The sequence below is a fragment of the Vulpes lagopus genome, chromosome 4 (genome assembly GCF_018345385.1).
Source record: "Vulpes lagopus strain Blue_001 chromosome 4, ASM1834538v1, whole genome shotgun sequence".
In the NCBI taxonomy this organism is placed as follows: Eukaryota; Metazoa; Chordata; class Mammalia; order Carnivora; family Canidae; genus Vulpes; species Vulpes lagopus.
Genome location: NC_054827.1, coordinates 25,855,449 through 25,872,234, shown reverse-complemented (window position 1 = coordinate 25,872,234; position 16,786 = coordinate 25,855,449). Strand labels below are relative to the sequence as shown.

General features: G+C 40.4%; 1 protein-coding gene and 1 non-coding gene across 2 annotated transcripts in view; one reads left to right on the top strand and one right to left on the bottom strand.

Annotated features, from left to right (window-relative positions):
* Positions 1–16,786, top strand: part of GSR (glutathione-disulfide reductase) — a 46,981-nt gene that overhangs the window by 28,643 nt on the left and 1,552 nt on the right. The window contains exons 6-12 of the mRNA XM_041752875.1: positions 664–718; positions 4,636–4,735; positions 6,219–6,305; positions 7,336–7,494; positions 10,897–11,008; positions 13,779–13,910; positions 15,510–15,643. Of these exons, the coding sequence (XP_041608809.1) occupies positions 664–718; positions 4,636–4,735; positions 6,219–6,305; positions 7,336–7,494; positions 10,897–11,008; positions 13,779–13,910; positions 15,510–15,643 (779 nt within the window). The remainder of the gene's footprint in view (positions 1–663; positions 719–4,635; positions 4,736–6,218; positions 6,306–7,335; positions 7,495–10,896; positions 11,009–13,778; positions 13,911–15,509; positions 15,644–16,786) is intronic.
* Positions 11,631–11,703, bottom strand: TRNAD-AUC. The gene has a single exon. It is a non-coding gene; the product is annotated as a tRNA-Asp (tRNA).

Genomic DNA, 16,786 nt, shown 5'->3' with positions numbered 1-16,786 from the left:
TGAGTTTGAAGCAAAAGTGGGATTATATAGCAGGGCAGTTAGAAATATGGGACTGGGGGGGGGGGCACCTTGGTGGCTCAGTGGTTAAGCATCTGCCTTTGACTCAGGGCGTGATCCTGGGATCGTATCATATCCCGCATCAGGCTCCCCACAGGGAGCCTGCTTCTCCCTCTACCTATGTCTCTGCCTCTCTATGTCTCTCATGAATAAATAAACTATTTTTTCTTAAAAGACAAATATTGGACAGGAACTTAGGGAAAAGGTGAAAACTCAAATGTTTGAAAGTCCTCCACAGTGAGGGGGAAGAGTTGGTTGAAACCTTCGAGGAACACAGAAGAGAGCCAAGGCTGAGCCAAGGGGTGCATGCCTACATTTGAGGGCAGGAGAATGGAGCAGAGCCGGCAGTCTCTTCAGGAGAATCAAGAAAGTCTTAGTTTACAGAGAAAGGTAATCGATAGTCATCACTGCTCTTATTTCTAGAGAGAAAACAGAAGTGTGCACTCAGGGAAGACTGGGTTGGCAGCTTCCCAAGTGGAGACTTTGACAAAACTTGTCAAAACTGTGTGATGGCAGAGAACGTGTCTGCGTCCTATACAAAATGTTGATATTGTTTTACAAGAGAAAGCTCAGTCTGTGTGATCAGTATTGCATTTTCCTACATAGGTGCCAGCCTAGGAATAACCAGTGATGGATTTTTCCAACTGGAAGAATTACCTGGGTAAGCTGGCTCCCTTTCCAACCTGAGTGTTCATTCTTCCCCAGTCTCTCCAGCTAACATTTCTTCTACCTTTCCCTCCCAGCCATTAAGTGTGGACTTTCCTTGAATTTTCATCACCTACTTCTCTTTTTATGACCTTGGGTATCTCATCCACTAATACTCTATGTGACTTGTGTTGGTTTTTCTTTTTTTCTTTTCTTTTTCTTTTCTTTTCTTTTCTTTTCTTTTCTTTTCTTTTCTTTTCTTTTCTTTCTTTTCTTTTCTTTTCTTCTCTTTTCTTCTTTTCTTTCTTTCTTTCTTTCTTTCTTTCTTTCTTTCTTCTTTCCTTTCTTTCTTCTCCTCCCTCCCTCCCTCCCCCTCTCTCTTTCTTTTCTTTTTTAAAGATGTTTTTATTTATTTAGGGGGAGAGAGAGAAAGAGCATGGGCAGGGAGGTGCAGAGCAAAAGGGAAAGAAGCAGGCTCTCTGCTGTGCGTGGAGCCTGACACAGGGCTCAATCTCATGACCCTGAGATCACCACCATGAGATTACAACCTGAGCTGAAATCAAGAGCCAGGTGCTTAAGTGACTGAACCACTCAGGTGCCCCATGACTCAGACCTTTCATCACAGTTTTTAGGACCAGAATAAATAGAGGGAGGTTTTGAAGAATAAATATTAAGTCCTAAAACTCTTCTTTCTTCACCTTAGTACAGCATCAACTGATGATGTGTCTCAAGTAACTGACTCTGTTTCCAAAGCAGCTAGTTTAGGGGAAATCTTCCTAAATGAAGGCTCTGTCACTTTCACAAAAAATAGGTTTTCTGAATTCATCTATTATGTGTGTTGGTCCAAACAACGTTAGTAAATATCTGTCATAGATTTAGATACTTAGAAAAAGATATACTGAGGAAGATTGTTTCTCTAACATGAAGAAGGTGCCAGTTGCGGGCTTTCTAGGTCGGAGGGAGCCTCCTTTCACTCATGATAAGTGAAGACACCTTAGAAGCTGGAGATGGGATCCTTTTCTTTTGGCCTAGGACTCGCCTTTATCTCCCTCTGAGGAGTTCTCACTCTGGAATCAGTATTACTCAACGCTGCTGCTCCCTCCCTCGGCAGTGCTGCCAACCCAGTATGAGGTCTTAATCCTGTAATTTTATTAAGTGCTTCATTGAGGGTGACTAATAATCCATGTCCATACCTTTATCTTAGTTCACCTGGAGCCACAGATGGATACTAAGGGGCAAGAGGGCTTCTTTGAGTTCCACAGAGGTGGTGTAAATCTCCCATGAAGGTGCAGGCAATCTTCTGACTTCGAAGAAAACAGTTGTTTTAGATTTGCTGTCTGCAGGGCATGCAGCTGTGTTAGAGAAGAGCTTTTCTTTCCTCATGATCTACTGATCTACCCTGTACTGTTTGGTTTTAGGGTTGAATGATGACACATGTGAGAATGTTTCCAGAAATGTGGTCATGACTCATCATGTTTGGATGATACAAGTCAATCTAGACTCACCCTCATAAAAGCTTCTTTATAGATACCTGTCCATTAAATACTTTAAAATAGGGATCCCTGGGTGGCTCAGCGGTTTAGCATCGCCATCAGCCCAGGGCCTAATCCTGGAGACCCAGAATCAAGTTCCATGTCAGGCTCCCTGCATGGAGCCTGCTTCTCCCTCTGCCTGTTCTCTGCCATCTCTCTCTCTGTCTCTCATGAATAAATAAAATCTTTAAAAAAAAAAGTATTTTAAAATAAATGATTTAAAAATAGAGTCATTTATTTTAAAATATTTAAAATGCTAGCAATACAAGTCTAATAAGTGATTTATGCATCTTAGGACCAAAAGACTCTGGGAAATAGGAAATGAATGGACAATATTTTTCTTCTTTTAAGATTTTATTTATTTTAGAGAGAGAGAGAAGGTGGGAGTGTGCAAGAGCGGGGAGGGGTGGAGGAGGAGGGAGAAAGATTGAAACAGACTTCTCACTGAATGGGGAGCCTTGACACAGGGCTCCATCTCCTGATCATGAGAAAGGAGAAGAGGTCAAATATAATAGGAAAGAGTTAGGTAGAGATGGAAGAGCTATTTCATAGTTTATCTAGACTGTGTAGCCATTTCTCTTCAAATCCTGGGTTGTAAAATAAGCTGACTTGTAGCTATTTGGGTTCACACTTTGTCCGCTATCTAGACCAGACCCCTCTGATGGCACAGACTCACCACATGGATGCCTTACCTTTGGAACATAGTAAAGAAAGTTTTTCTTTTTCTTTCCAGATTGGTTACTTCTCATCCAAGCATTGTCATGATGATAGAGCACCCTGTTGGAAGCATTAGAGAACTCCAGCCCCAAACAGGGTGGCTCTGGCTAAGGGGCATTTATGACTCAGGCTGCAGCATAGAAGTAATCCTCATTGCTCTAGGGCCAGGATTGACTTCACCAATGATTCAGACTTTCATTAGCATTTATCTAGCTTTTAAGATGCCTTCTTAGACCGAAATTTATACAGGGAGTCTACTTTTTCAGATCTATCCTATAACTTAAATGCCTTGCATAGTTGGCCTTTAACCTATTGCAAAGATGGGTAGAATTGAATAGTGATCAAGAATTTCTAGGGCACCTGGGTGGCTCAGTCAGTTAAGCGTCTGCCATTGGCTCAGGTCATGATCCCAAGGTCCTGAGATCAAGTCCCATATCGGGCTCCTTGCTCTAGGGGAGCCTGTTTCTCCCTTTACCACTCCCCCTGCCAGCACTCACTTGCTTGCTCTCTCTCACTCTCTTCGCTCTTTCTCTGTGAAATAAATAAATAAAATCTTAAAAAAAGAAGAAGAAGAAGAAGTTCTGAGCAGGGAAGAATCATGGTAAGTGTTGCCAGTTTTAGTTTTAGGTGCAAGCGTTACTCATAAGGAATCATCTCTAGTTTCAAAGGGTTTTTTTGTTGTTGTTGTTGTTTCTTCTCTGAAGAAATGAGACTAAAGAACTTTTTTTCTTAAAGGTTTATATATTCATATGAGAGAGTAGAGTGTAGGGGAGAGGAGCAAAAGAAGAGTGAGAAAAAAATCTTTTTAGCAGACTCCACACTGAGCATGGAGCCTGACATGGGGCTCAATCTCACGACCCCAAGGTCACCACCCTGAGATCATGACCTGAGCTGAAACCAAGAGTCGGAGGCTCAACCAGCTGTACCACTCAGGTACCCTGAGGCTGAAGAACTTTTATTTTATTTACTTATTTATTTTTAAGATTTTATTTATTCATGAGAGAGACACACACACACACAGAGGCAGAGACACAGGCAGAGGGAGAAGCAGGATCCCTGCAGGGAGCCCGACGCGGGACTTGATCTCTGGACTCCAGGATCATGTCCTGGGCTGAAGGCGGCGCTATACCGCTGAGCCACCGGGGCCGCCCTGAAGAACTTTTAACAACTAAAAATATATTTCCCTTTCACAAAGAGGTATTTTCTGCATAAAACTTGCAATGTGGGGGCAGCCTGGGTGGCTCAGCGGTTTAGCGCCACCTTCAGCCCAGGGTGTGATCCTGGAGACTGAGGATCGAGTCCCGCATCGGGCTCCCTGCATGGAGCCTGCTTCTCCCACTGCCTGTGTCTGTGCCTCTCTCTCTCTGTGTCTCTCATGAATAAATAAATAAATAAAATCTTTAAAAAAAATTGCAGTGTGGTATCCAATTGCATCCTAGAACAGAAAAAGGAAATCAATGGAAAAACCAGTGAAGTCTGGATAAAGCCTGGAGTTTGGTCAATAGCAAATAGTTTCTTAGTTTTGACAAGTGTATATCATGGTTATGCAAGATGTTAACTTGCAGAGAAGCTGGGCAGAGTTGTATATAGGACACTACTATACTATCTTTTCAACTTTTCTGTAAATCTAAAATTATTCCAAAATAAGCTTATTTAAAAATATTAACCCTCTCTCTCATTTTAGCCGCAGTGTCATCGTTGGTGCGGGTTACATTGCTGTAGAGATAGCTGGGATTCTTTCCGCTCTGGGTTCAAAGACGTCACTAATGATACGGCATGATAAGGTAAATTCTGTCGTTTTCCAAAATTCCCTTTGCTTGACAATAATCTTTTAAAAAAATCTACCCTGAGAATACTCTCTTATGTTGTCATTAAATTCTAGGGTGTAGAGTACGTGGGCATCAGCTGGTGTGTGCTACATGGAACTACGTATAAGCTATTTGATTGGGCCATATGTTCCTCACCAGCTGTCAGTTGATAATGATTTTGATTTGATCAAACTGGCTGGTATTTTCATCGTGAAGCAGTGGATAGTATCAGGTGCCTTAAAAGGAAACAAGCAGGCTTAAATATAAATATTAGTTTAATTGAATGGACTGTCAGGTTAATTTCTTATTCTAGAAATCAATTTCACATGCTCAGAAGGTAGTGTTGGATTAAAAACACTCAGCCAAAAAATTTTACTATATTATTTGCATTAAAAGAAAAACATATCGGGATGCCTGGGTGGCTCAGTGGTTACGCATCTGCCTGTGGTTCAGGGCGTGATTCTGGGATCTGGGATTGAGTCTCACATCAGGCTCCTTGTGGGGAATCTGCTTCTCCCTCTACCTATGTCTCTGCCTCTCTCTCTCTCTGTGTCTCTCATGAATTAAATAAATAAATCCTTAAAAATATAAAAAGAAAAATGTATCAAAGATATTTGCATACCTATGTTCATGGCAGCATGATTCACAATAGCCCAGAGGTAGAAGCAACCCAAGTGTCCATTGACAGATGAATGAATAAACAAAATGTGTATATTTGTATGATGGAAGGACATTCTGACACCTGCTACAACATGGATGAACTTTAAGGACATTATGCCAAATGAAATAAACCAACCACAAAAAGACAAATATTGTGATTCCATTTAATCTGAGGTATCTAGAATAGTCAAACTCATAAAAACAGAAAGTAGAATGGTGGTTGCCAGGAGTTGAGGGCAGAAGGAAATGAGGGGTTTAATGAGTATAGAGTTTCAGGTTTGTAAGAAGAAAAGTTCTGGAGAATAACTCAAGACCTCCCATCTTTACCCTGCCTGAGGTTTGTTGCATGTGGATTATTCCACAAACCTCTCCAAGGCCATGTTCTTGACTTCTTTGCTTAGATAAGGAGATTTTTCCCAACGAGATCTTCTCTTAAATCATATCAGAGTGGAAGCTGCCCTGCAATACTGAAAAGGGAAGGAGAGTTTCTGGTCCCAAAACATAATCATAGAAAAAAGACGCAAGCTTGGGAGGAGAGGGACATGGTGAAGAGAGTAGAAGCCTGAAGGTTGCCTGTCTATTTAACTCTAAAACTGGAGTTGCTGAAATCAGACCTAATACAGACATTGGTGGTGATGTAGGAAAATAGATTAAAACTCTACTTACAATATAGCCATGAAGGAAGGAAGAGAGAGGAGGGAGGATGCTAATATTTGGACCCCAAGTTTATAACCTATCTTCAATCAAGTTTTATTCCTTTTCCATCACTCATCCCTCAGGGGTCTCTGTTTATATACAGGTACTTAGAAATTTTGACTCAATTATCAGTTCAAACTGCACTGAAGAGCTGGAGAATTCCGGCATAGAGGTCCTGAAGTACTCACAGGTATGGCCGAGCCCGGGGCATGCTTACCCCCCTTCATCATCTGAGTGTCCTGAACCACACTTTCTGCTTTTGGTTTCTACCTGGGTGTTTCATAAACAAACACCATGTCTACCCCAGTCATTGTATTACTTTCTAGAGTATTACCAGTTCTTTTCTTTATCCTAAGAAGCTATATTTCTCAATATATTAGTAAAAACAAGGTATAAAAGAATAGAAATCTGGTAGTTGAATTTAGTTAGAAATAAAACTCATGTTTTGTGCTCAAGTGCCTTATTGAACATGCTTATTTTTCAGGAAATAATATTGTGAAATCTATTTTTAAAGTATACCCTTTTGAGTCTGCAAATGGACAGAATTACAGGCCACTGGAGCTGAATTACAGAGTACTAGGGAATCACTACATTTCAGAATTGTCTTGGAGTAATAATAGGCTTGTAATAACTGCACCCTCAGCAATGGCCTTATCAAGTAAAATAACAAATGTGAAGTTGCTTTGTGAATGTAAAAGTGCTAACCCAGTATTGGGGTCAGAACCCCTTGGGATCTTCACCAGGCTGTGTGCACCCAACTCTTCTGACCCAATTCTCATCCCCTCCCTGTTCTGATTTAGAACATCCAGGAGAAGTATCGATTGTGAGGTATGAGCAAGTTTCCTAGCAATGTTCCTACAGCCCATTTCCTTCCTATACTCCAGTCACCTATCACTGTGCTTATATTTGTAACTTAAATTTTATCGTGGTTTTTAAGAAGCACAGTTTTAAAAACTTGCTTTTAGGCTGTAGCAGTAAGGTGTTGACACAAGCAGACATTTCTGGCCATTGGGTGGATGATTTAGGGCAACCTAGGAAATGGTCTCAGCTCTTAGGAGTTGTAGTGTTAGTGTCCTTTGGGTAAAAGTGAATATGTCAGCATGAAGATCTCCACATATAGGATTTGGTGAAGGTTTTTTAAATGTTAAGAATTCTGATTTCTTCTTTGTTCTCCACCTTCTCTCCCTCTCCCCAAATTAACACATTTTATTTGCCAATAGGTCAAGGAAGTTAAAAAGACATCCTCAGGCTTGGAACTGTGCATGATTACTTCAGCTCCTGGTAGGAAACCCACCTTGACCACAATTCCAGATGTTGACTGCCTGCTATGGGCCATTGGGCGGGACCCAAACTCCAGTGGCCTGAATTTAGACAAAGTGGTAAGCTGACTTGATCTAACCAAAACATTCTTGAATCTGTTAGCATTTCTGTGTTCCCCACCCCTTAGCCCCCTAAACTTTGGTGAGTTCTGTTAGATTTTTTTTTTTAATTTCATGCATCTAGTTTGTCATCAAATCCCATTATTTCTTTGAAATTAAAAACAAAACAAAACGATTTTCCCTGTTTAGTGTGGTCACTCTAAATCAAGTCTTTGCACCTCAAATCTAGATTGTCCAGCAGTGCCCTGACTAGCCTCTTCCTTACAGGTTTCCTTTTTACAAGGATACTTGTCTTTTTAAAGTCCTGTAATTATTCCTTATCATCTGCAGCTTTAATCTCGATTGCTGGAGGTGTGTCAATCATCCTGGACATTTGGAGCACTTGGGGATAGAAATGAACGTGAAGCTGATCTACCAGTGTTACGATTAACATCCTTAGTTGTTCTTTTAAAATTTTTTAAAATGTATTTATTTGAGAGAAAGAGAGAATGGTCAGGGAGGAGAGGGAGAAGCAGGCTTCTTGTGAGCAGAGAGCTTGATGTGGGGCTTGATCCCAGGACCCTGGGGATCCTCACCTGAGCCAGAAGCAGATGCTTAACTGACTGAGCCACCCAGGTGCCCCTGTTCTTTTGAAAAAAAAAAAATTTTTTTAAGATTTTATTTATTTAATCATGATAGATCCACAGAGAGAGAGGGAGAGAGGCACAGGCACAGGCAGAGGGGGAAGCAGGCTCCACACAGGGAGCCCGACGCGGGACTTGATCCTAGGTCTCCAGGATCTGGCTCTGGGCTGAAGGCGGCGCTAAACCGCTGAGCCACTGGGCTGCCCTGTTCTTTTGAATTTTGAAAGAAATTCTACTGTAGTAGCTTGGGGTCCAGATCCCAGAGTTTGATCCAATTTTGAATCTTAGTTCTGTTACTTACCAGTTGCCTTAAGCAATCAGCTTAATTACTGTTAAGTTTCAATTGCTTCATATAAGTACTGGAATAAAAATAGTACTTGTCTCACTGGCTTATAGGCTACAGTAGATGATGAGAAAGTACATGCAAAGTAATTAGTTTAGATGCTGACTTATAATATGAACTCAATCCACGTTAACCATCTACTGTTGTTAATGATGATTTTCCTGATACACTATACTACTCTACAAGTGATAATAGAATTATTTTATGTTTGAGGTTTACATATCTGATGGAACCTCTTGAGCAGTGTGTAACATTTTGATTTGTTCTAAGTAATATTCATTATTGTGTGGATTATTTTTCATTTCATTAAAGGTATTTTTCCGCATTTTAAAAAAGTAAAATATCCAGGGAGATGTTTTTCTTGTTTTTAATCTTCATATTTGGTGAAATTTAATAAAACATGTTATCTATTTTCCTATTAAAAAACTAGTCATCCAGGGATCCCTGGGTGGCGCAGCGGTTTAGCGCCTGCCTTTGGCCCAGGGCGTGATCCTGGAGACCCAGGATCGAATCCCACATCGGGTTCCCGGTGCATGGAGCCTGCTTCTCCCTCTGCCTGTGTCTCTGCCTCTCTCTCTCTCTCTCTATGTGTGTGACTATCATAAATAAATAAAATAAAAATTAAAAAAAAAAACAACTAGTCATCCAGATTTTCACCTTTCAAGAGATAACTTTGTCATTGTACAGATATAGGTTTTGGTAGGTCTAGTTTTCTTTTTTTTCTTTTTTCTTTTTTTTTTAAGATTTTATTTGAGTGACACAGAGAAGCAAGCAGAGACATAGAGGAAGAAGCAGGCTCCTCTTAGGGAGCCCAATGCAGAACTCGATCCCAGGACCCCAGGATCATGAGTTGAGCCAAAGGCAGATGCTTAACCGCTGAGCCACCCAGGTGCCCCAGGTCTAATTTTCAACTATATTTGCTGAATCTTTTAAAAATGAGATAAAAGTTTTAAGTCTTATTCAGTGTTAAAATATATTTGTAGGGATCCCCGGGTGGCTCAGCGGTTGGAGCCTGCCTTCAGCCTAGGGTGTGATCCTGGAGTCCCAGGATCAAATCCCACATCAGGTTCCCTGCATGGAGCCTGCTTCTCCCTCTGCCTGTGTCTCTGCCTCTGTGTGTGTGTGTGTCTCTCGTGAATAAATAAATAAAATCGATCCACAGAGAGAGAGGGAGAGAGGCACAGGCAGAGGGAGAAGCAGGCTCCACAAAGGGAGCCGACGTGGGACTCATACAATATATATTTTGTATGATGCAAATGGAATTATTACCATGTGTAGGTCTTGTCAACATATTACTAACCTACTTTAACCCTGTCAACAACTCTTTGAGGTCTAAGGATGAAGAAAGCACATAGATAATAAACAGCCCACCAGACTGTAATTCTATTGGCTAGGCAGGATATCTGTATTATCACTATTTAGAGTGAGTAGGTTAATGCCTCATTTGTACTAGAAGCTTAAGTATTTGTTGATAAATCGGCAGTTATACAAGCCTATACAAGCTAGTATAGGCATAGCTAGTAAGTGGCAGAGCTGGGTTTTGAACCTAGGTCTCTCTCCTTCCAAAGAGAAGGAGACCTCAAACCTGTACTCTTAACCACTGTGCTACCTATTTCTACTCTCTGTCTTCTCACATGGGAGTTTATACACATGGAATCTGCAAAGCCACAATGTAATCATGGCACATCTTTTTGGAGCAAACATTGGCCTCAGGAAAAAATTTTGGTAAAGAAAACACCAGTATGTTTTAGAGAGAATACCATATTTCCTTGGATTTTTAAAATTAAAATGGTAAGCCTCAAAGAAACCTTTTAATGATTGCTTCAGGTTGTCCCTGTTATGAGTTAGCATGTGAGTTAGCTGCCAGAGTACTTCAGTGGAAAAAGGTTTTTTTTTAATGTTTTTGTGGGTTTTTTAAAAAATATTTTATTTATTTATTTGAGAGAGAGAGAGAGAGGAAGGGAAGAGAGGATCCAAAGCCGACTCCATGCTAAGTGTAGAGTCTGACCCAGAGCTTGATCCCTCAATAGGCAGATCTTGACCTGAGGCGAAACCAAGAGTCAGATGCTTAAATGACTGAATCACCCAGGCGCCCCTTTCAGTGGAAAAAGTTTGAAAGCACTATCTTTGGTGGACTCCACAGTGATAGAAAATAGCACATCTGATAGTTGAGTGTTTCCTTTTCATGTTTCCCTGGTGATTTGTATAGCAAAGGCAAGTCCTGTTAAATATCTCAAAATTGGATAAAATACCTTTTAAACTAAGCAAAATACATGAACTTGTCAACTTGTTAAGATGCTTTTTATCTTGTGCTTGAGTGTTGTGGTTTTTAAAGATTCAGGCTGAAGAGGTTCTTGAAATGAAGTTTCAGGGATTTGATCTGTCATTTTTCCTAGATATATCAAATACTGACATAACAGCCTTTCATTTTTTTAGGGGATTCAAACTGATGACAAAGGTCATATCATAGTAGATGAATTCCAGAATACCAGCGTGAAAGGCATCTATGCAGTTGGGGACGTGTGTGGAAAAGCTCTTCTCACTCCAGGTACTATGTCTTTTTCTTGGGTAAGAGAGGCTCTGTGTGTCATATAAAACCATTCATCTTTTTTTCACAGTCAGATCAGCTTAAGCAGAGTGAAAAGGATGAGTGTTTTACTGTTGTCAGAATAACAATGTATTGAAATAGCTTGGTACCTGATGTTTTCTGAATAATATTAATTTTTCCTTAGAAGGCTTTTAAAATGCTTTAGTAAGACTGAGATTGTTAGAGAGATGATATGATCACCTTCTGAAGATTGCTGTAAGATAGAATCTGAGTTACATATGGTGACAGTGGAAGGAAGTGGCTTTGGAAAGAAGTAATTTATTTTATTTATTTTTAAAAATATTTTTATTTATTTATTCATGAGAGATACAGAGAGGCAGAGACCCAGGCAGAGACAGAAGCAGGCTCCATGCAGGGAGCCTGATGTGGGACTTGATTCCGGGTCTCCAGGATCACACCCTGGGCCAAAGGCGGACGCTCAATCACTGAGCCACCCAGGTGTCCCAGAAAGAAGTAATTTAGAGTGGCATTCTTATATGATTATTTAGTCTATTTTTTGGAAGATTTTAATTTTTATTTGTGTATACATATTTTTTAATTTGTTTTTTTTAAGTAGGCTCCATGCCCAGCATGAGGCTTGAACTCATGATCCTGAGATTGATAGTCACACACTCTACCAAATGAGCCAGCCAGGCGCCCTGATTATTTAGTCTTGATAATGACTGAGATTGACCTATCTCCCCAATCCTATACCTCAACCTACTTTCTGAGTTAACTGGCACCATTTCAAGCCCTTTGTCCCACTTTTATTACTGTTATCACTCCATCTGCTTTCACTCTGTACCCCTGTGGTACGTATGTCACCAGCCTTTCTAAAATGGCCGCGGGTCTTTCCTCAGAATGGAAACTCCCCCCAGTCACACACCCAAAGCCTTTTAGCTCCTTCAGGAAGTTCTTTTAACAGTAGCAAAATAACAAGCAACATTTCAAAAACTTGGTAACGTAATCTAAGAGTCAAAAATGTTATCAAAGTGAAAAAAAATTTCTTATGTATCCTTTTGATACCTTATTTTGGGAAAAAACTGTCATTTTGAAATCAACAAAAATTTTTTTTTAAAGATTTTATTTATTTATTCATGAGAGACACACACAGAGAGAGAAAGAGAGAGAGGCAGAGACACAGGCAGAGGGAGAAGCAGGCTCCAAGCAGGGAGCCTGATGTGGGACTTGATTTCTGGTCTCCAGGATCACACCCTGGGCCAAAGGCAGTTCTAAACCACTGAGCCACCAGGGCTGCCTTGAAATCAACAAAATTAATAACTGGTGCTTTTACTGAATGTAGGCATTTTTTTCTACGTACAAGATGAAAACAGGCTAAGGAGAATAAACTTTAAAAAAAATGAGAAGTAAAAATAATTTTAAAAAATAAACTTGGAGAGCCTGGGTGGCTCAGCGGTTTAGCGCTGCCTTCAGCCCCAGGTGTGATCCTGGAGACCCGGGATCGAGTCCCGCATCAGGTTCCCTGTGTGGAGCCTGCTTCTCCCTCTGCCTGTGTCTCTGCCTCTCACACTCTCTGTGTCTCTCATGAATAAATAAATAAAAATCTTAAAAAAAAAAAAAAAACTTGGGCAGCCTGGGTGACTCAGCGGTTTAGCGCCGCCTTTAGCCCAGGGCATGATCCTGGAGTCACAGAATCGAGTCCCACGTCATCCTCTCTGCATGGAGCCTGCTTCTCCCTCTCCCTGTGTCTCTGCCTCTCTCTCTCTCCTCTCTGTGTATTCTCATGAATAAATAAATAAAATCTTTAAAAAATAAAAAATAAACTTAAAAAAATCTGAGAGCACCTGTGTGGCTCCATCAATTAAGCATCTAACTCAATCTCAGCTCGGACCTTGATCTCAGGGTCATGAGTTAAAGCTCCCTGTTGGGCTCCATACTGGGTGGAGCCTGCTTAAAAAAAAATACTCTGTCAAGTCCGTAGCAATATGACTATGTGTTTATAACGTGATTGTCTGAGAACCATGGTCATCAGAAGTCCCCTTGGACAGCAAGGGAGAATGTGTCATTCACCATCCAGGATTGTGGTCTTTATCTTTATCAACCAGAGCCCTAATCTGTCGGAATCAGCCAGAGAAGAGGAGTCACGATATAACCTGACAGAGAGGCTGAGGCTGGGGGCCTTCTATGGAATTAAAAGAAAAAAAAAGTAGAGGTTATAAAAGTACAAATGAAGTTGCTCAAAACTAAAATAGTTTGCTTCATTAATATTGTATCAAAAGGCTAATACTCTAATTAGGTAGCTGCTAGATTATCGGGAACTAGTAAACATATCCCTCCCCCCTTTTTTTGCCCTGATAGAATTTACAGAATTTATATAAGCTAGTAGTTGTTTTTTAAAAAAAAAAAAAAAATTTATTTATTCCTGAGAGGGTGGGGTGGGGTGGGGCAGAGACACAGGCAGAGGGAGAAGCAGGCTCCATGCAGTGAGCCTGACGTGGGACTCGATCCAGGGTCTCCAGGATCAGGCCCTGGGCTGAAGGCGGCACTAAACTGCTGAGCCACGAGGGCTGCCCAAGCTGGTAGTTTTGAATGGTTAACTAAGGCATTGTTATGTCTTCATTATATTGACATAGATACTATAATGAACATGAGCATGAAACTTTGTCAGAAGTAGTACATTGAGCCAGATGAGGAAATGGTTCGTGGAACCATCCGGTAGTTTTAAAGTTGAGTAATAAACTGAAACACTGATTTAAAATTATGTTTGTAGTTGCCATAGCTGCTGGCCGAAAACTTGCCCATAGACTTTTTGAATGCAAAGAAGATTCCAAATTAGACTATGACAACATCCCCACAGTCGTCTTCAGCCACCCCCCGATTGGGACAGTGGGACTCACAGAAGGTAGGTATTGAAAAACATGGGTAATTTATAGTTTCTGTCTTCCCCCAAATGCAGGGGGAAGTTACTGACTAAATCTATCTTTACTCCCTAAGCTACACTCCTTCCTGGTTGGCCTCTTCTCACAATTCCAGTTTTCTCCCTAACTGCTAACACTTGGGGAATAGAATTCCTTTTCCTCACACTGCCCTGTGTGTCTCTGCCCTTCTTTTTTTTTTTTTTTTAGCTTTTTCTATTTGAACTAATTTCAAGTTTAAAGAAAAGTTGCAAAAATATAGTAGTTCCCTTTATCTGTGGCTTCACTTTCCATGGTTTTGTTACCCATGGCCAACAGTGATCAATAGTAGCCTAATGCTAGGTCACAGTGTCTACATCACTGCTTCACTTCATCTCATCACATAGGCATTTTATCATCTCACGTCATTACAGGAAGAAGGGCGAGTAAGTATGATAAGGTATTTTGAGAGAGACCACATTCATGTAACTTTTACTGTGCATTGTTTTTGTTTTTATTATCTATTGTTAATCTACTGTGCCTAATTTATAAATTAAACTTTATCATAGGTATATATGTATAGGAAAAATTTATATACATAGGCTTTGGTATTATCCACAGTTTCAGGCATCCACTGGGGATCCCTGAATGTTTTCCCGGTGGATAAGAGGAGACTATTAGTACAAAGGATTCCTGTGTATCTATAACATTTTTGCTATACCATAGTTTTTCTCTATACACACACACACACACACACACACACACACACACCAGTATCTATTTTGGGGGAACAAGGCCATTCCTTTACATAAGCAAGCCACAATTTTCAAATGGATAAGCATTTAAATTGATATAAAATTGGATGTAGGGATAGACAAGATAGGTAAGGGGAAGTAAAAGGTAAAGACCTCGATTTATAAAATAAATAAGTCATGGGAATGAAGAACACAGCATAGAGAATATAGTTATTAATATTATAATAACTTTGTATGCTGACAGATGGTGACTACACTTAATCATGGTGAGCATTTTGTAATGTTTATGATTGTCAAATCAGTATGTTGCACACCTGAAGCTAACATAATATTGTATGTCAGTTATACTTCAGTTTACAAAAAAGTTATTAAAAAGGAAGTAAATTGATACAAAATTATCCAAACTTTAGATCTTATTCACATTTTGGCAGTTATCTCAAATATCATTTTTCTTTCCTTTCCATTTTTTTTAAGTAATCTCTGTACCCAATGTAGAGCTTACACTCACAAACCCCAGATCAAGTCATATGCTTCACTGACTAAGCCAGCCGAGTGCCCCTCAAATAATGTCATTTAATACTTTTTCCCCCAGGGCCAGGATTCAGTCCAGGGGATGCATTGTATTTAGTTTTCATACCTCTTTGGTTTAATTGAGAGACAAAATTCCTTAGTTTTTTTTTTCATCTTTCATGATATTGGCATTTATGTTATAGAATGTCCCAGGATCCTTGTAGTTTTGTTTGATATTTCCTCCTGATTTGACTTAGGTTATATATTTCTGGCCATCTCTTCAATAGCTCAGTGGAATTGTTTAGGTTTTTGACAGATACTTTTTTTCCCTGTGCATTATAGATGAGGCCATATATAAATATGGAAAAGAAAATGTGAAGACCTATTCAACCACCTTTACCCCAATGTATCATGCAGTTACCAAAAGGAAAACAAAATGTGTGATGAAAATGGTTTGTGCCACCATGGAGGAAAAGGTATGGGAAAAATGCGGAAAGCTAAAGGATATCTTCAGACTTGGCAGGGATTGTGGGGGGGGGGTGGGTATTTTGGTGAGGTGGGGGGTAGAGAGACCAAGTAAGGAGTTAAGCCTTCTCTGTTTCAACTAGTGCAGTCCCACTTTTATCTGCCTACATATACCAGAGTTCTTTGTAATAATTCATATAGAAAGAAGGTTCCAGGGGCACCTGGGTGGCTTGGTCAATTAAGTGTCTGCCTTTGGCTCAGGTCATGATCTCAGGGCCCTGGGATTAAGTCCTACGTTGGGCTCCCTGCTCAGCAGGGAATCTGCTTCTCTCTCTCCCTCTGCTCCATCCTACCCCCACCACTGTAAGTGTAGCATTCAGTAGTATATTCTTGATTTATTTTTTTTTAAGATTTTTATTTATTTATTTGGGAGAGAAAGAGTGAGTGAGTGTAAGTGCACAAGTGGGCAGAGGGGCAAGAGAGGGAGAAGCAGACTCCCTGCTTAGCAGGGAGCATGACTTTATGACTCTGCTCAATCCCAGTGCCCTAGGATCATGACCTGAGCTGCAGGTGGATGCTTAACCCACTAAGCCACCCAGCCACCCTTATTCTTGAATTTTATTTTATTTATTTATTTTTTTAAAAATATTTCATTTATTTATTCGTGAGACACAGAGAGAGAGAGAGAGAGTGGCAGAGAAGGCAGAGGGAGAAGCAGGCTCCACACAGGGAGCCTGACGTGGAACTTGATCCCAGGTCTTCAGGATCAGGCCCTGGGCCAAAGGCAGTGCTAAACTGCTGAGCCACCTGGGCTGCCCCTGATTTTTTTTTTTTAAGATTTTATTTATTTATTCATGAGAGACACAGATAGGCAAAGACATAGACAGAGCCTGATACAGGACTCGATCTCAGGACCACAGGATCATGACCTGAGCCAAAGGCAGACAGACAGACACTCAACCACTTAGCCACCCAGGTGTCCCTTGATTTATTTTTAAACAAAATATTCTTGAGTTAAATTTTATACTTCCTAACTTTGCTAAGGGTATTTGATAGAGGTGAACATTAGCATAGTTTTGAAATTATTGAGAAGCCTAACTGGAAAATACAATATGAAACAAATGCCTCTTAGTGGTCCTTCAAGCAGTTGTCCA